This window comes from Solenopsis invicta, chromosome 10, assembly GCF_016802725.1.
Source record: "Solenopsis invicta isolate M01_SB chromosome 10, UNIL_Sinv_3.0, whole genome shotgun sequence".
Classification (NCBI taxonomy): Eukaryota; Metazoa; Arthropoda; class Insecta; order Hymenoptera; family Formicidae; genus Solenopsis; species Solenopsis invicta.
The window spans coordinates 5,451,037-5,471,798 of record NC_052673.1 but is presented as its reverse complement, the minus strand read 5'-3'; the positions used below and the strand labels follow the sequence as shown (position 1 = coordinate 5,471,798).

At 33.2% G+C, this 20,762-nt stretch overlaps 2 protein-coding genes and 1 long non-coding RNA gene across 6 annotated transcripts in view; 1 reads left to right on the top strand and 2 right to left on the bottom strand.

Annotated features, from left to right (window-relative positions):
• Positions 1-6,760, bottom strand: part of LOC105199766 — a 116,877-nt gene extending 110,117 nt beyond the window's left edge. For 2 of the 4 annotated variants that reach the window (XR_003269380.2, XR_005575758.1), the window contains exon 1: positions 6,466-6,760. The gene's annotated coding sequence lies outside the window, so the exon portion shown is untranslated. The other 2 variants (XM_026140284.2, XM_039454538.1) reach the window with 2 other exon arrangements.
• A 4,623-nt stretch (positions 6,761-11,383) lies between these two features.
• Positions 11,384-12,159, bottom strand: LOC120358885. The gene is made up of 2 exons (XR_005575766.1): positions 12,011-12,159; positions 11,384-11,793 (listed from the first exon to the last, which is right to left on the bottom strand). It is a non-coding gene; the product is annotated as an uncharacterized LOC120358885 (long non-coding RNA).
• Positions 12,160-19,014: 6,855 nt separating this feature from the next.
• LOC120358823 (small nuclear ribonucleoprotein Sm D1-like) lies at positions 19,015-20,121 on the top strand. Its single transcript, XM_039454358.1, has 2 exons — positions 19,015-19,246; positions 19,703-20,121. Exons 1-2 carry the CDS (start codon positions 19,016-19,018, stop codon positions 19,889-19,891), a joined length of 420 nt encoding a protein of 139 aa, XP_039310292.1. The 5' UTR covers position 19,015; the 3' UTR covers positions 19,892-20,121.
• The last annotated feature ends 641 nt before the right edge of the window (positions 20,122-20,762 follow it).

Genomic DNA, 20,762 nt, shown 5'->3' with positions numbered 1-20,762 from the left:
TTTTATTTCTACATGACCGTTCTATATATCTTTTTTCAGTATAGGTCCAGTTTAATGGTAAATTAGCCTCCTCTTTAAATTGTTGATATTTCATTTTTTAAGTATAAGATATTTTAAATTATTAGAAATTTATTTAAATTAATTTATTTTATTTAAGACAAATTAGCACAAAATCGATAGTAATTATATATAAAAATGGTTTCTTATATATAATAAAATTTTTATAACAATAAATTTTTTTTAATAACAAATGATACAATATTATCTTTTGTAGCACAAATTAGCACAAAATCAGTCCTAATTATCTGTTTTCATTTTTATTTTTTTATTTCTTTTCTTACGGTCCTGCTAGCTTGATGTTAAGTTAGTAGCGCCATAAGTTTCTTTTAACGAAGTACAAAATTGCTTCTTGCGGCACAAATTAGCACAAAATGAGTACAAAATAGTTCAATAGATCCTATTCGATTTTGCTTCTTTGGTCCTGCTGGCTTGACAGAGGTCTTAATTACACATACTTCCTTATTATTTTAAACTTGAGCGTATTACATAAATGTATGTATACTCGAATGTTTTTTTTGGTATTTAACTTTTTATTCGGCTGTACACAGTTAGGTTTTTAAGCAAAATTATCATAACAAAATATTTCTTCTGTACATCGATTATTACTCTAAAGGGCAGAATTCAGAAACATTAGAGATATAATTTTATGTTTGTCTTTTATGTTAAACAGGGTTAAAGTGATATTTGTAATGATATCAAAGTCTTTAAACGCATAAAAATTTTAAATCAAAAAAATTCTAAACAGTGAAAAATTTTTTAAATAATTTTGTAACAAAACATTATATTTTTAAACAAAACCAAATTTTTTAAATTATTTTTGAGCTAGCCATATCATCACTTTCTTTTCTTCTATCGATTTGTAATGCGTCACATTTTCATAAATTACGTCCTAAATAATAAATATTTCATTACTTCAAATCTAGAACTAGTTAAATAACATTTTGACAAATATAAAGGAAAGTAGGTTAATCAAACAGTGTTCGAAATAGGACTTTTTAAATTTAAATGAATACGGTTAAGCAAATTTGCGTACCATTTATAATGTCAAATCCTTATAAGACACCAAACATGTGACAACAGTTTGACATTTCTCTGTCATAATATTCATAGAATAGACGCAAATATGTATTTTCAGCCATCGTGCAAAAATTTCAAAAAAATTCTTGTAAATCATTATTTAAAAAATATTAAAATTTAGAAAAGTAATTAATTTGTAATAATTAAAAACACAAAATTAAAAAATCATTTTGTAATCACTTTTGCGGTGTATTGTAAAATTTGTTCCAAAAATTGAAGGACTTATGTCCAAATTAGACTTTTACATCTAAATTGCAACCTGGACGTAGCAGTCTGTGTGAAATTAGCACCTCATTTTTCTGCACCGCAAGTTATTATGCAAGTTCTATTTGCACCCTCAATAGTTCTAGAGTTCCTGATAGTTTATAACAATAGTTCCGCCAAAATAACATTAAAAATGATAATTTGAAAATATGAGGTGCCAACTTCGCGGGGCACCTCAAGTTTCAAAAAAATTGATTTTGACATTGAAATTCTATAGTTCTTGAATAGTTCTAGAGTTCCTAATAAGTTTAAACTATAGTTCTAGTCATTAAATATTTTTAAAAAATTTTTTATTTTTTTGTCCGCACCTCAAATTTCAAAAAAAATTGTTTTTGACTATGGAATTCTATAGTTCTCGAAAAGTTCTAGATTTTTCAATAGGTTATATTAACAGTTCCGACCTATATATATATATATATATATATATATATATATATATTTAAACAATTGTTAAATCCGAAGGCTGGCACCGGACTACAAAAGTAAAGTACCATCTTGTTGAGAGTTCTGGACAAGTTCTTGGCATATTTCGATAGTTCACCAATAGTTCACCAAATAGTTCACTAAGCGTAAAGACTCTTGCAGTGCGGTGCCAGGTCGCGGTTCAAAAATTAATAAAAAAACTGGTTAGAGGCGAGAACTCTTGACGAAACTGTAGAAAGCTTGAGAATTATTGGTTAACTATCGAAAAATGCCAAGAACTCGTCCAGAACTCTCAACAAAGTGGTACTATACTCTTGCAGTGCGGTGCCAGCTCGCGGTTTAAAAATTAGTAAAAAAATGGTTAGAGGCGAGAACTCTTGACGAAACTACACATCACTTTAGAACTATTGCAGAACTATTGAAAAATACTAAGAACTCGCCCAGAACTCTCAACAAGATGGTACTTTACTCTTGTAATGCGATGCCAGCTCGCGGTTTAAAAATTAGTAAAAAAATGGTTAGAGGCGAGAACTCTTGACGAAACTACACACCACTTTAGAACTATTGCGGAACTATCGAAAAATACCAAGAACTCGCTCAGAACTCGCTCAGAACTCTCAACAAGATGGTACTTTACTCTTGCAGTGCAATGCCAGCTCGCGGTTTAAAAATTAGGAAAAAAATGATTAGAGGCGAGAACTCTTGACGAAATTACAGAACACTTTAGAACTATTGCGGAACTATCGAAAAATGCCAAGAACTCGTCCAGAACTGTGAACAAGATGGTACTTTACTTTTGTAGTGCGGTGCCAGCCTTCGGATTTAACAATTGTTTAAATATATATATAGGTCGGAACTGTTAATATAACCTATTGAGAACTCTAGAACTCTTCAAGAACTATAGAATTCCATAGTCAAAAACAATTTTTTTGAAATTTGAGATGCGGACAAAAAAATTAAAAAATTTTGTTTAAATATTTAATGACCAAAACTATAGTTTAAACTTATTGGAAACTCTAAAACTCTTCGAAAACTATAGAATTCCAATGTCAAAATCAATTTTTTCGAAACTTGAGGTGTCACGCGAAGTTGGCACCTCATATTTTCAAATTATCATTTTTAATGTTAGTTCGGCGGAACTATTGTTATAAACTATCAGGAACTCTAAAACTATTGAGGGTGCAAATAGAACTTGCATAAAAACTTGCGGTGCAGAAAAATGAGGTGCTAACTTCACAGAGACGACGTAGCACTGATAATCAGCCGACCAAATCTGATCCTAGAGATGTTAAATTAGTAAAATATTATGAGTCATCAAACTAAAAATAATAGAATTTTATTAATTTCAATTTTAATTATATAATAATATAACATCACCGGAAAATAACGTCTAATTATATAAACTGTCACTAATTTCTTTTTTTTTTTTTTTTTCAAATAAAATTTTTAATTTTTACTGTTAAATTGCTCGTTTTTATTCAATACTAAAAAAAATAAATTAAAATCTTTTAAAATTCTATTTAAAAGTCGATAAAAATACAAGTGTCCGATTTGCATCAAGGGGTGGGCCAATTTGGAACCAAAAGTATTGGATTGGGAAAAACATTTTTACATTTTCCATTATAGTTCAGCAGTGAGTTCTACACAGGTGACAGACGTGTCAAAACTTACTTAAGCAAAATTAAAGAATAAAATTATCTTTTTAACGGTATCTTTTCACGGTTTTACGATCGAACTTTATCTACACCTTATAGAAAAAAGCAAAAACTGCAAATAGATCCGACTTATCTCATTCTCCCCTAATCGTTCAAGTTTCAATATAAAATATTGATTATAAACAAAGTTATTCAATAAAATGAAAATGGTTGCCATATTACTCTCTTCTCCTCTATATAATAAACTAGTAAGAACTGATATCAGCGTAAGACAGCATTTAACTTTATATCAAAAAATTATTTTGTCATATTACATGTAAATTACTATTGTTAAAAATTACATAATCTAGAATTGCTTGTATCATCAACCATTTTTTTTATGCAAAGTGTATCTTATGACAATGACTTATTGATAGCTGTACTTTACTATAGAAGAACATATTATGTGGACATTACGGCTATTCCTATTATCTCTGTTATTAGATAATAAATTCCAATAATTACTTATAGAATTATTTGTTCAGTAGCATGCTATTTTTTAATAAGACTAATGTGCTGATATACGGTAGCTGAAAATTGTTATAAGACAGTTTTACTTTTAAACATTCAGAAAAATTTTTGAAAGTGCATTTTAGCACTTAATTACACATACTGTCTTATTTTTTTAAAACATGAGCGTATTGTCATAAAAATGTATGTACACTCGAGTGTTTCTTTTTTGTTATTTAACTTTTTATTTAGCTATATACATTTCAAATTATGCAAAGTTAAATAATGAGATTTTGTTAATATGGTTTTTTGAGAAAAATTTTTATATCAAAATACATACTTTTTAAATAAATGGATTACCACTCTGGAGAGCTATGTTCAGAAACTTTAGATATCATTTTATGCTTATTGTTTAATGTCAAACAAGGCTAAAATGACATCTTTAATGACATCTCTAATGTTTCTGAACGGAGGAAAATTCAATGTTAGGAAAATTAAAAATATATAATTTTGTAACAAGATACAGTTTTTCAATCTAAAAAAATTTTTTTAATTTAACATTGCTAGTCATATATAGACTAGCCATCACTTTTTTCTCTTATACTGATTATGCATTACATCATATGTTTATAAATTACTTCCTAAATAATAAATATTTCATTACTTTGGGTCCAAAATCTGTTGAACAACATTCTGACAAATATAATCATTAAAGTTTCAATATAACATATTGATTATTAATAGTTATTCAATAAAATAAAAATGGGTAAAAATTGTTTCAAATTATATTTCATTTTTAAAAGTAATTTTTTGCTGTTAATGAAAACTATTAGTCGAAATGTAGAGTAAGGTTGCCGAAATTGCACTACAGGATTAAGAAATTATGACATTTTTAATTTTTGTATGTTATAACAATATATACAACATTTCTCTTTTCATATTTATTTTTTTCAGGAAATTTTGTCATAATTTTTTTAATGACAATTTTTAATAAACCTTTAAATAGTACAATTTAGGCAACCAGTCTTCTAAATTGCACCACATATTAATCCACTTCCTAGAACAAAGCAACTTTTTCTGCTAGATTCTTTCTTCTCAAGCAAAAACGTATTAGATAAGCATAATTTTATTATTAAAGATAAAAATTTTGAACTAAATATAGTTTCCATCAATGTCATTATTTTGATAACTTTTGGATAAAGTTGCAATAACATTACAGCAATATTGTTACAATGTATACTCTGTATGCTCTGTGTTATTATTATATTTGGTTTTGTATATATTAAAACAATTAAAACAATGGTGCAACTGAAGACTAAGACATGACAAGATTTAGGAGACAACAGCATTTTGTAAAATTTCATTTAATTTACAAATAAGAGAACAAATAAAATATTTAAACTTTATTAATCTAATTTTAATATTATTTATTACAAATGATCAAAATATAGCTTATTTATTTTACCTTTTTTGGAATCAAACTATGAAATGTGTCAAACAATAGCAGCAAAGTTATTATTTTTCTAAAATATTAAGTTCTTAACAATGGACATTTTGTTGTTGAGTACAATAAAACATGATGATAATGCTATGTTCCCAAATAATCTGACAAAGAGATACAAATGCTGTGGTTGAATTTATATGAGAACGGATATGATTTAAAAGCCAGTGCAACATCAGCAATCTTATCCTACATTTTTTCTATTATTATTGGCCTTGTTTACACCAAATTGATATACATAATATCTAGTAACTTTTTATTCAATTATCTTAATTTCAATAATAAATTTAATGAATAGTATATTAAGCTAGTACAATGAATCAAGATAATTAATTAAATATAGATATCACGTATACATTTACATGCATTGTCAAAATTAAGACAATTTAATAGAAAGTTACTAGTTAGTATGCATGTCAAGTGTTTGGTGTAAACTAGGTCATTTTTATTCTTATTATAAAATTATACAATCTTAAATAAATAATATTTATAACCTTATTTTGCTCATTGTTAGCCTTACTTCTCTTGTATTGCTTTATACAAGACAAGAGTCAATACAAGAATTACAATACAAGAGTTAAACGTTTACTAATTATAAATTAAATCAAATTTTTATATAAATTAATAAAACTCTAATAAATATTTGTACAAGAAATCTACAACGCTTCATATAAGCCTAAAAAAATTGTGCTTAAATTTCACACAAATGGTCAAATGAAATAATATAACAAACTATAAAATTTTTATACTTTTGGTAACTCACTGAGATGCGATACGTACATTTTAAATGTCTATAGTTTACTATCTGTTAAATCTCAGTAAAATTAATTTAAGAACTTAACCTTTAGACCATCGGCATTGGATCTAGTGTAATTCCCTTAGAAAACTCGAGAAATATTGTACTAAAATCTTGGAAATAACCTATATAATGGGAGATCCTCCGTAACGTTTATATTTAGACTTTCCGTCTAAAGGTTAAAGGACAACAACACCAACCTGTGAATTCCACTTTTGATATTTTTTTGTCCGAGAAGCGTCGACGCAAGAAAATCATCCGTTGAACAACCGAAATCACAGCTGAAATTTTTCACGAGACGTTTTCGAGAATACTGACTGTTTTAGAGCGCTCGGGAGTGATATTGTCAGCCCTTTGCTCCATCGAAATTCCAACCAGTAAGTACTTTCACTCGATGATTTTCCAGCACAATATAAATTCTCTGAATAGTCGCGTTCTAACCTAAAAACGTAACGGTCACAGCTGAAGAAACAAGAGGAGGTTTGTTCTTCTTGCTTAAGGGCCTCGCACATGAAATGCATAACATAACATAAGCAAAACATAAGACCGACGGACCAATGAAAATGTTATGTAAATCAATATGACGACTTTATACTGGATGCTCATTGGTCTATCGGTCTTATGTTGTGCTTATGTTATGTTATGCATTTTATGTGCGAGGCCTTTTACACTTTACATATATCATCGTGTAAGGCTGCGTTCAGATTTCTCACCCGGGTGCATGGTGGAAAGATAAAGGTTGGTTTATGCAGGCCTTAACCGCTAACTTATGCCGGAATCTGTAAAAAAATGACCAATCATAGTCGATTATTCTTGTATAAATCGATTATAATTGGTCAAATTCTTACAGATTCCGGCATAAGTTAGCGGTTACAGCCTGCATAAACCAATCTTAACATGCCGTTTGTTTTCTGTTCTTGAACTCCCTGAATTTGTGTGCACTTAAAGTGAAATAGATATATATTTGAAAGTTAAGCCTGCCGCAGACGATACGTTTTTTCTTACGGGATTGCTTACGTGCTCCTATACTGGCAGTCTTAAGCCTGCCGCAGATGATACGTTTTTTCTTACGAGATTGCTTACGTGCTCCTATACTGGCAGTCTTACGTGTTCCCGTACTGGAAATGGGTAGCTTACGGGCTACGCTACTGGCTCGCGTACTGGATTTTCGTAATAGATCATGTCCTATTTTTCTTACGTGTTCTGTACTGGTTTATAGTGAAAGCCAATCAGGACGCAGTCTTATAGGTTATACTGGGTTATACCAGGTTATACTGTCGAAGTGTTGTCAAAGTTCAAACGTGAATTCACTTCGCAAACATGATGTCGTGCAGAAATGAAAAGACTTCAAAATAGTCCAAAGAAAGTATTTTATGTTTAATAGAGGCCTACTAATAGGAACCATGTTTATATGCGATAAATACACCAAATTACCATAATAAACACATTAAAAGTGAGGCATTAAAGAATGTATTTACTGTCGACTCCATAAACGTCGGCGATATTTATTTCGTTGTCGCAATTTTTCAATAATTAAAAATAATGCAATTTTACGACAATGTACAACTGTTGCAATAATTTCATCCATCTCATCTATCTCATCCATATTTAAGCGTGCCGCTTCTATGAAACAAATTTCAGTTGCTTAGCCCGTACGAAAACTCGCACCGTGTGAAGCCACGGCCAGTAGCACTGCCGGTACCATTGCCCGTACGGTAGCAAGTAAGAAAATCCAGTTAGAAATCCAGTAAGAAAAAACGTATCGTCTGCGGCAGGCTTTAGTTTCTCTTTCTATTCTTGTATGTATATTTTCTTGTACACCCAAGGACTTTGATTCTGTCCATGGGGAAATTTTCCAAACTGAGAAGTCGCTATCTTTCTACATACTTACAGTTCATGATTAACGTAACGACCAATAAGCTCTAGTCGTTTCATTAATCATGAACTGCGAGTATGTAGAAAGTGGTGACTTCTCAGTTTGGAAAATTTCCCCATGGACAGAATCAAAGTCCTTGGGTGTACATACAGCTAAAAAGTTGCAACACATTTTCTTCGATGGTTTTTTAAATGTAGAATTGCTCATTGATCGGCGAACGTAATTGGTTGGATCCACAGGTAAGAACCAATTATGTTCATCGTTCGATAAGTAAGTTTACTTTCCAAAAACCATTGAAGAAAATGTGTTGGAACCTTTTAGCTCACGACTATATGTATATTTCCATGGCTCGATTTACATATGTCAGAAAGAAGGTGTGATTTGCATGTAAGTGATATTTTTTAATATTTTACAATTAAACAAGTTTGTTGTTACATCAAAATTAAATATTAAATTAAAAAGGTTTAACAATAAGACAAGCAAATACAGTTATTTTTGCTCAGTTAAATTCTGAGCGTCCTCATTATTGTATAGATTTTTAGCAATAAAAAGTAAATAGATAAAAAATAAATAAGTAAATAAATAAATAAATAAAAAATAAAGAGACAATAAAATTAAACCTGAAAAATATATAAAAATATAATAATGCAAAAAATCTTGTAGTCATTAAAAAAAAAACATATATATATTAACAATAGACGCCATTAAGCAGATATGGATGGGGCGCATGTATAGCGATATAGATATTTTTAGTTTATTTCTGAAAAATGTGTCTTCGAACTATAACTTTACCATACATGTTTGAATTTGTTGTTAAATATGCTATAAGTTTTGATATAAAATAAATTTTAAATTTTTCAGAAATTTAGAAGAGACGGAAAATTTCGAGAAAAATGACATTAAAAAAAAATCTAAACAAAGTGTTATAAAATACATAGAAATATATAAAACTTTTATTTGAATTTTTTTTATATTTTTTACATTTTGACGGTATTACTTCAGAAATTAAAAAATCAATTTATTTCAAGAGCGTGTTTCATCCTCTTGACAATCATGTGGGCCCGTTGCAATATATATAAAAATACGTGTCTCATATTTTTATCTGTATTACAACATATTAAAGGCTTGTCAATTTTTTACAAACTCTTACGGCTCTAGCAGACCAGCGCGATTTGCGATACGCAACGCGCGTTTATCCAATGGGCGTACGTCTTTCTCAAAAAATTGTACGCCTATTGGATAATCGCATGTCGCGTCATCGCGCTGGTGTGCAAGAGCCATTACGCTGTTTCCTATTTCTTCCACACGTGTTTTCGCGATGAAGAGTAGAGTCCTATATAAAGAGAGAAGCGACATTGATGTCCGAAGCTCAGATTGGTAATCTGATTGATACTTGATTGGCTAAGCGAGCAGCCATATTGTGAACACAGCTGTTGCAGAATGATACGAATGGTGTTTGATGACGTTAGAGCGGTCCCAAAATGGCGGTGGAGGACTCAATTGGATACTGAAGGTTGTGGTGGGGGTACGATGTCGCTTCTCTCTTTATATAGGACTCTAATGAAGAGGAAATGGAAGAAACTAACCGAATGAACCAAATCTTCGGTCAAAAATTAGTGTAACACTTCATGTGCATAACTGTTCCCGAAAAAGAGAAGCAGATACTTGAATAAGTGCATGAAACAAGGACAGATGACTCGGCATACCAACAGGCTGACGCTAAATAATTTTGTTTTTCACAGTTGGCTTGGTTAATTATAACCCACCGATAGACAAAGAGGGCAAATTTTTAGAGAGAGACACGCGCGAACTGCACACACCATAGGCTTGTTTTCTATTCCTGCACTAGACTGCACTGGAACGTTCCTTTTTGTTTTCACTAAAGCCTGCCGCAGACGATACGTTTTTTCTTACTGGATTTCTAACTGGATTTTCTTACTTGCTACCGTACGGGCAATGGTACCGGCAGTGCTACTGGCCGTGGCTTCACACGGTGCGAGTTTTCGTACGGGCTAAGCAACTGAAATTTGTTTCATAGAAGCGGCACGCTTAAATATGGATGAGATAGATGAGATGGATGAAATTATTGCAACAGTTGTACATTGTCGTAAAATTGCATTATTTTTAATTATTGAAAAATTGCGACAACGAAATAAATATCGCCGACGTTTATGGAGTCGACAGTCAATACATTCTTTAATGCCTCACTTTTACTGTGTTTATTATGGTAATTTGGTGTGTTTATCGCATATAAACATGGTTCTTATTAGTAGGCCTCTATTAAACATAAAATACTTTCTTTGGACTATTTTGAAGTCTTTTCATTTCTGCACGATGTTATGTTTGCGAAGTGAATTCACGTTTGAACTTTGACAACACTTCGACAGTATAACCTGCCGTTTGTTTTCTGTTCCTGAACTCTCTAAATAAGTGTACACTTAAAATGAAATAAGGCTTGTTTTCTATTCCTGCACTAGACTGCACTGGAACGTTCCTTCTTGCTTTCGCTAACTTTGAAACATCTATCTATTTCATTTATGTGTACACTTATTTAGAGAGTTCAGGAACAGAAAACAAACGGATATATAGATGTTTCAAAGTTAGCGAAAGCAAGAAGGAACGTTCCAGTGCAGTCTAGTGCAGGAATAGAAAACAAGCCTCTGGTATAACCCAATATAACCTATAAGACTGCGTCCTGATTGGCTTTCACAATAAACCAGTACCAGAGAGGAACCTGAGAGGGGACAGGCTTCGAGTTTAGATGGAACCTTATTTTGAAGCGCCTCTATATTTCGTGAAAAATGGACATTGAACTACGTAGCCAATGTCCATTTTCCACGTCGGTAATGTCCACGTTTAGGTGGTTCTCAGCGGTGCTATGTCCATTTTTACGGTTCTCTTCTGTGCTATGTGCAGGAGTGAGAGATGCATCAGTTGGATAAAGACGGATAATGGATCTCTGTCTGTCTTCTGTTTAGACCATCGGTTAGAGAGAGAAAGTATCGCGGTAGCAAACACGGAGCGAGCGGCGATGTTATCTCTACGGATACCCTCCTCTCCACTCCCCTCTCGCCTATCTCGTTTTCCGCGCTACGTTTTGGCCGTAAAATTCAGAAAGTCCTCTTCGGACGATTTCTGGGCAGGGACGTAGAAAGGCCAGAAAGCGCCTACTCTTTAAAAATGTTTTATATTTTGTTATATTTGTTGTAATGACGTACGCGCATATGTATGATTTAAAAATGACAATATGCGCGTGTTTAATATTGTACAAAAAAATAATAATGTAATAAAAGAATTTATGGATACCTGAGAATCATATTTTTATTTTCTTTCAAGTGCGATTTTACGTGAAGATAATCGATCTAATTTCAATACAACGTTACGAGGGCGACAATTTAATTAAATATATACCTTTTTAAAAATAATTATTTATTTTTATTAAAATATTTTGTAATTATTATAATTATTTTAATTATAATAAATAATTGTGGACTTGTATGCCCCTCCTCCCTCCTCTTATTATCGTCCCGCGACCACCTCTACCTCTTCCTCGTCCTCGTCCTCTTCCTCTTCCTCGTCCTCTCCCTCTTCCTCTGCCTCTCCCTCTTCCTCGAGCGAATGCCGCACTAATTATTTTCTCTAGATCTAAAGTCTGAAACAAAAAATTTAAAGAATGTGTAAAAGCATTTATTGAATACCGAAGAAAGATAAAACGATGCTTATATGTCAACTTTGTCATTAAAAAAAACCACATTTGCCTGGTAGGTGAACCGTGGCAAACCAAGATCATGTTTCGACAATACGCTCGTTTTTTAATAGCGAAACTATAGCCGCATCTAGAAACTCGTTTATATTTAATTAATACTTACACTTAATGTTACGAATCCTGTCGTCGCCGTTTCGGCTGACGCCGTTGGGGTCGTCGTCGCCGCCGCTGTCGACGTCGTCGTCGACGTCGTTGTCGTTGCCGCCGCCGCTGTCGACGTCGTCGTCTCGCCGCCGCCGCTGTCGACGTCGCCGCCGCCGCTGTCGACGTCGTCGTCGTCGTCGCCGCCGCTGTCGACGTCGCCGCCGCCGCTGTCGATGTCGTCGTCGTCGTCGCCGCCGCTGTCGACGTCGCCGCCGCGTCGACGTCGCCGCCGCCGCTGTCGATGCCGTCGTCGTCGTCGCCGCCGCTGTTGACGTCGCTGCCGCCGCTGTCAACATCGTCGTCGTTATCGCCGTCGCTGTCAACGTCGTCGTCGCCAATGTTTGTTCCACTGAAAAAATAGAATTTTTAGAATAAATAACAATATTTTACTAATATAATTGTTATAAGTAAAGTACATAGACGTGTACTTACTGGTTCCTGCTTCACAGTGCTCGTCCTTACGGTTTACGGTGCTCTGCGGTGCTCGCAACAGCATGTATGATCTTTTTTAGATGTGAAGTGTACATTAACTTACAAGAAAAAATATTTAATGTTCTCTTACATTTATCTTTTAACAAAAATTTCTATGTTACACAACACAGACACACACACACACACACACACACACACACACACACACACACACACACACACACACACACACACACACAGCACGCGCGCGTGCGCTCGGAACGTGTATGATGCACAGATTGAAATCAATATGGCTACGATTTAATTGTAATAATACTCATAACTTGTATAATTTTTAATAAAACATTTATATACATGCGCGCGAATTAACTTATATTTGCATCATACACGTAAATGAGAATCTTAGCAGCTTAAAAAGCTGAGCCCCTTCACCACGTCAAGGTGATTCTCACGAAGGGGAAAAAATGGGAAGCAACAATCAGCTGAAAGTTAAATTTGTATTTTTTTTTAATTATAGAGAAAGAATATGCAAAAAGTTAAAAAGAGCGCATCTCTTAGTTTGTAAAATATATAATCTATATTTGATATTTTCAACGTAGAACGCATGTTTATAAAAATCGAAATTCTTTAAAACTATAAAATTACAATTATTGTTGGTGTTTTTGTTATTAAGCATGTCACAAAGATCGCAATCACAATTGAAATAATTGCATAAATCTGAGACTAGCAGATGTTATCACAGAGAAGTTTACGTAGTAAACTTCTTTGAAATAACTGATATAATATCAGTTATTTTTTTTTTTGAAATATTTTGTATATTTTAATACACATACGTGTATTAAAATATTTTTGTATCTTATTATAAATTACTGTGATTTTTAAAAATCACGGTACGTAATATATGTATATACATATATACATATATATTATATATATAAACATATATATATATATATATATATATATATATATATATATATATATATATATGCATGTATGCATAATTTATTGCCAACATATTTAATGTATTTCCTTTCATTCTTTTTTGCTTTATGTCTTGCATTACATCATTAGTAACTAGTAAATGTATGATTTCACAATGTCGTAGCATGACCACATTAATCTTTTATTTGTCCTGTGATAACATCTGCTAATCTAAGATTTATGCAATTATTTCAATTGTGATTGCGATCTTCTACGATATTAAAAAATGCATATTAATTTTACACATTACTCAAAAATAATACTTGCTGCACAGTAATATGATTTGTAAATATATTTCACTCTGTTGAACTATTATATAAATACAATATCATGCAGCAATTATTTTTTCTACAATGATGAAACTATGAAGAAACAAAGAATAAAAATAAATGGAAGGAAATACTTTGAGATATATAAAAATTATTTGTTTTTTATTTTCATGCGTTTTACGTCATTTTATTTGTTCAATAATTTCTGCATCTTTTTACGAGATTCCTTGTCCGTTTTTTCAGCACGATTATTGTATCGTGTACGTGAATATAGTTTTACACGGATTAAAAGTTGCAGTGCTTCCAATCGATGTTTATAACTTGAATTATCTTCATGAAACCATTCTGAATACGTATTATTCGTTACGTTTATGCATTCCTTTTTAATATTTTGTAAAACTGCTGTAGATGCCCAATAGCGTTCCCAGTTACAATCAATTGCATGTAATTGAATTTCGATCACTTTGGCAAAAAGAGTTGTCGGTCGTATCAACTTTGTAACTGAAGGAGCATCTTCATCAGAATTTGAAAACTCTCGCAGCTCTATATATTTTTCGTTTGCTGTGGCGTCATCCATTGGCGTTTTCGTCATAATGTTACGACAATTATCGCATTTAGTTTGTGCAATGCTTTTCCGTGCTACGTATCCAGCAAAATATGCAATAGCATTGTTATCGTAACTACTCAATGAACTTTTATTTCCAGTAACATTGGTATTATCATACTCTTCGACAATATTTACATCGTCATTAAATAATTCGTCCTCGGGATCAATTTTGTGTTGTACAGAAATATTATTTGCAGTCATAGAAGTCTCAATTGATTTAATTAAATTTGTGGGTGAATTAATAAGGCACTCAGCTTCTGGACACTGCACATTTCCTTTGTCACTTGTATGGATATATCCTATGCATATAATGTGTCTTACATTACATCGGATTATTCTTGCAGTTGGATTATTATTAAATCCACCACGTTGTCTGAATTTTGAAAATAAGTGTTCAACAGAATCTTGGTTACACAATCCTGTCGCAAGTTCAAACGTTTTATTTTCTATTTTTATATCATTATATGTTCCCAAGAGAGCTTGTATGGTCACAATAAATCCTTTTAAGCATGGAATTTTCAAAATTTTATCAGGTGACGTCGACCATCCTGAACACCATGTGATAAATTCTCTTAACAAATTTTCAATATCCGGATTTTTATCAGAAAGTAATCGTTTTCCTCCAAATTTCATATTATAACTGTATGAATTGCAAGCATCAATTACATTGTTCATGCATTCTGTGAAATTTGCCGTCGTTTCCCATGTATCGCTTTGCAATTCTTTTCCATAGCCCGCTGTTCTCATCGAGGCTGTAAATCTATTACTCAATACTTGGAATGGTTTTTTGACGTTCATTGATTGAAAATTATTGGGGTAAAGATGCGCTTCTGTAATATGTGACAATAAATTTGATCCTCCTTGTGCAACATTATCAATGCGCCATGTCTCTTCATAATCGTTAAAAGATGCTACAACTTCTGTACCGCAATATAAAAATTTGTGTGTTCTTAGTAAACTCATTAATCGTTTTACTAAATGTGGAAAATCAAATGACGCGTAATATTTTTTTCCTTTATGAATAAAAAATGGATTATCTGTGCTTACACCAAGTTGATTATAAGCACTTTGATTAGATGATCCTTGATCACATGTCAAAATTCGTACATCAGCATCTGTATTGCTTAGTCTGTCTAAACATTCTTTCAATAAATATATTATTTCTTCCGCTTTCATGCATTTTTCAGGAAGAAAATAGGCCAATGGTTGACGCCACGGGTTACGCGCGTTAATACTATCTAAGCAAAAGACAAAAACACATTTAGCATTTTCGTTTCTTCTTCCTAAAGGCCCAAGATCTACAAGTCCTTCTACTTGATCTAAATGAGGTGAATATTCTTGATATGATTTTATTGACATCTCATCCCATTTCAAGGCACATACTCTTTCTTCCGCAGGCAAGTCTGCGAGTTTCTCTTGTAGTTTAAAAAAAACAAAATCGCAAAATCCTGGCACAATATTGTATTCTTCGTGCCATCTTCTAATAGTTCGTTCACAAGGGAACGTGCAACCTGCCTGTCGTAAGCGGCGCAATGCAGAAGCAGAGTAATAAAATAATTGTTGCGCAAGACTTTTTTCTTCTTGCGTATACGGTGCATTAGGTGTGTGCAGTTGCAAAGTTATCATTGCTTGAGCAACAGGATGTAAATTTTGATTTTCAATAAGATTTTGTATAATTTTTTTTGGCTCTTTTTACTTGTCGTTTTTCTATTTGAAATTTGTCGAGTACGCAAACGAAATTTTAACTTTTTAATAATTTTACGCAAACGAAGATTTTCTCGCTTTAAAAGTTCCACTTGTGCTACTTCTGATTTTGATTTCTCGCTTGCATGCTTCCCCCTTTTTTCTTCAATTACAGGTATATCCACATTACACACATCTTTTATCTCCGATGGTTCCTCATTAATCCATTCACTTACATTTTCTTCTTCATCCGAAGAATAAAAATACATCTCTTTTGCACGTTGGTACGTTTTAATGTATCGGTAATTTGGAACATTAATTTTGACGTTATCATTATTAATTGTTTGGGACACTATTTCTGTGTCATTATTGAAATTTATTTCGACGTTGTCAGTAATAATTTCTTGTGACACTATTTCTGTGTCATTATTTATATCTATTTCTGCCGGTAACGTTAAATTTTGGTTCGTACCTGTATTTTTTGTTTCCAATTCGTGTTGTGAGTAGCCGTTAAATTTCACTGGAACAGCATCTCTTTTTAACGTCTTAAAATTTTTCTTCTTTGTTGGTCCTTCCTTGAAGGAACTTGGATCGAAATGATCTTCACACAGACCGGCACGACGTAGTGAGTTGGCAGTCCATTTTGCCAAAGTAGTATTTCCTGAAATAAAATTATGAAACGAGATATTAGTATTGTAAAATGTTGTACAATCGGTGTGCCGCGAAAATGTTACCGAATTTAAAAGTAAGCAAAAAGAGTTAAATTAATAAAAATACATGTACCGCACAAAGTAAAAAACATATTATTTTTTAAAAATCTGAAAAAATTTGAGATAAATAATATTGGAAAGACGTTGTAACCAAAAAGTATAAAGTTAGTCATTTAATAAATTCACTTTGACAAATTAACAATTGACAATTTTTAACTTCTTAATTATCTCTTCTCAGTTTTTTGCTCATTCTTTTACTTCTTTGCTCGCTCTTTCGCTTTCTCGCTCGTTCTTTCGTTCTCTCGCTCGCTCTTTCGTTCTCTCACTCGCTCTTACTCTCAGCATACCGCTCATGTGTCTATTGCTGCTTGCAAACAAATCTTCCCGCGTCTTGCACGTAGCCGAGTAGCCTTATCTTGCCACACGCTTAAGGTCTCGACATAGGCTTTTGCATAGCTTCATAACCGTATCTATAAGGAAATTGATTGGTCCGTTAGCACATGCATAAGGAAATGGACCAATCAATTTCTTTATGCATACGGTTATGCAGCTATGCAAAAGCCTGTATCGCGGCCTTTACATTTGGCTTAGCTAAATCGGCAATTATCAGTAATTATTATCTCGTTAATTATAGAAAAATGGTAAACGACTTGTTTGGGCAGTTTGACTTGCTCTATCAGCTCGAAAGGTGATCTGGTCATTACCAGACACTCTGTACTTTAAACAAATGTCTAGTAATTTATATAATAAATATGATAAGGAACTTACCGCTGTTACGTATCCATAATTGACATCTAGCATCAGTAATTGCAGGAAATCGAAATAAATGTGTTCCCGTTGAATGTCTTCCATTACGACAATTTTTATACATACACTTGTCGTATCCAGTTTCCACACGTTTTTCACTCATTGTTACACATTTTCGTTTAAAGAATTATTTGCACAAAAAAATACTTTAATTGAAGAAATATAAGAAACAAAAAAAGAAAAGAATACGAATTAGAGACAGAGCGTTAACTGAAAAGAATAAGGGTAACAAACTTGATTTATTGAATAAATCAAGAAATGTTACTAAATAAATAAAATAAAAAGTATAAAAGAACTTATAGTTGCAACCAAAAACGCGATTTGGTACACAAGCAAAGAACTTTAAAAACACGCTATCGAAGTACACTGTCTCACTATGAAACGCGGACTGCGTCGAACAATAGCGAGCTTCGTCGTCACATAACATCGTCGCGCTATTTTGTTTTTCTTCTTTTCTAACGCTTAATTTTAAACGTTTACGAGAAAGACGAATCGAACCGATAAGATTCTTTGTATCATAATTTATATTTCAAAAAGTACAGCTTCAATAGGCAACTTTTTATAATTCGGGAGTCTTAAGAAGTCATATCTGAAAATAAATTTTCTATACACATCTTATGTTGCTTATAAGTTTATTATAATTCACCAAATTTTTGTATGATAATTTTATAACAAATTGTATAGAAAGCAATGCTGGAAAAGAGGCAAATGTTTAATAACCGTACACATAATGTTATTTCTTAATAATACAAATGTACGAGATTATGCTTATTATTTATAATAAACCCTGTTGCAAAATCTTGTATGTTCTTGTCTGAAGTTCGTATGAGAAATTTTTCCTACAAAATCTCACAAGACCTTCCTTACAAAAATTATACAAATTCTTGTGAGATCTCTTTCAGTATTTATAAAAAGGATTCCAATTTATTTAAAAATTCAGTGAAAAATTTTCACGATGCAGGATACTCTTCAATATATGCATAAAATAAAAAATCGTATACAAATTATGATTATTATAAATATACAACGGCTATGTGTATCAACAACGTACACATGTTTTTCTACAAAAAAAGCATTCACAATCTACTGATCGAATCGGTCCGTACGTGGTTAAAAAGCGACAATACTATAAGACGACGCGAGCACGGCGAGCGCTCTATTATTCCGATCATTCAATGTTCGACTGTGGTTCAACGATCGAGGCAAGACGCAGGACGAGCACCGCAGATCTAGTAAGTGTATCTATATACTTATAAAAATATATAAAAAACATATTATTACAGTAATTTATATTGTTAATACATTGTTAATTATATTGTAAAAATATTATTTTTTTAGTACAAAAAACATCGGTGACGACGACAACGATGCCAACACCGACGACGGCAGCGACGACGACGACGATGACAACGACGACGACGTCGACGTCGACTGCGATGCCGACGACGACGATGACGTCGTCTGAGGCAGCGATGACGGCAACGACGACGATGACGACGTCGTCTGAAGCGGCGATGACGACGATGACGTCAACTGCGGTGGCGATGACGACGACAACAACGTCGAGTGCAGCGGCGGTGACGACGACGATGTCATCTGCAGCGGCAGCGACGAGGTCGACAGCGACGGCGATGGCAGCCGATACAGCGACGATGTCGACGGCAGCAGCGGTGCCATCGGCCACGAATTTAATAACTATAAATGTAAGTGTTTATTAAATATAAAACTAAACATGTTTTTATATGCGGTTACTGGTTTTCATAGTCTATTCTTATTTTAAGATCATCTTAAGTAATAGCTTAAGATGCTAATACAGTTTTCTGATTAGTTAATGACATCTTAAGATAATGCTTAAGACGATCTTAAATATAAAAATCGACTACGAACACCGGCCACAGTTTCAGTATTGAAAAACGAGCCTATTGTTTTTCATGATTTTGGAGTCGATCATGAAACTTTTTCCTTAGGGCGGAAACGTGAAAAGTGAAAATCTTTACCATTGAAGTTAATGGAGAAATTTTTCACTTTTCACGTTTCCGCCTTAGGGAAAAAGTTTCATGATCGACCCCCTTGGTTCACCCACACAGAAAACTGTAGATGCTTTTAATGATACAAAGTTAGCACAAGCATCTTTTTATCTTTCTTTTTTTTTGTTTCAGACTGCCGATTTGCAAACTATAATTTACGCCGCTATTGCGGGCATGCGTACAAGAGGGAGAGGAAGAGGACGTGGAAGAGGACGAGGAAGAGGAAGAGCAGGAAGGGGTAGAGGCAGGGGTAGAGGCGGTGGTCGCGGGACAATAAGAGGAGGGGGGAGGGGCATACAAGTCCACAATTATTTATTATAATTAAAATAATTATAATAATTACAAAATATTTTAATAAAAATAAATAATTATTTTTAAAAAGGTATATATTTAATTAAATTGTCGCCCTCGTAACGTTGTATTGAAATTAGATCGATTATCTTCACGTAAAATCGCACTTGAAAGAAAATAAAAATATGATTCTCAGGTATCCATAAATTCTTTTATTACATTATTATTTTTTTGTACAATATTAAACACGCGCATATTGTCATTTTTAAATCATACATATGCGCGTACGTCATTACAACAAATATAACAAAATATAAAACATTTTTAAAGAGTAGGCGCTTTCTGGCCTTTCTACGTCCCTGCCCAGAAATCGTCCGAAGAGGACTTTCTGAATTTTACGGCCAAAACGTAGCGCGGAAAACGAGATAGGCGAGAGGGGAGTGGAGAGGAGGGTATCCGTAGAGATAACATCGCCGCTCGCTCCGTGTTTGCTACCGCGATACTTTCTCTCTCTAACCGATGGTCTAAACAGAAGACAGACAGAGATCCATTATCCGTCTTTATCCAACTGATGCATCTCTCACTCCTGCACATAGCACAGAAGAGAACCGTAAAAATGGACATAGCACCGCTGAGAACCACCTAAACGTGGACATTACCGACGTGGAAAATGGACATTGGCTACGTAGTTCAATGTCCATTTTTCACGAAACATAGAGGCGCTTCAAAATAAGGTTCCATCTAAACTCGAAGCCTGTCCCCTCTCAGGTTCCTCTCTGTCCTTGCAAAGCAAAAGTGGGCGTGGTTTAGCCGAACTGCACACACCATGCTATCCCTTCCACCATGCCCGGGTGCACCCAGCATCATTCTATCCTTGTTTAACATTTGGTAAACAACAAAG

Bases quoted from the DNA above. Each gene is read 5' to 3' on its own strand.
- LOC120358823 (XM_039454358.1), top strand. From the start codon at position 19,016: ATGACGGCAACGACGACGATGACGACGTCGTCTGAAGCGGCGATGACG. The intron at 19,247-19,702 runs GTAAGTGTTTAT...TTTTTGTTTCAG, and splicing joins CGAATTTAATAACTATAAAT to ACTGCCGATTTGCAAACTAT.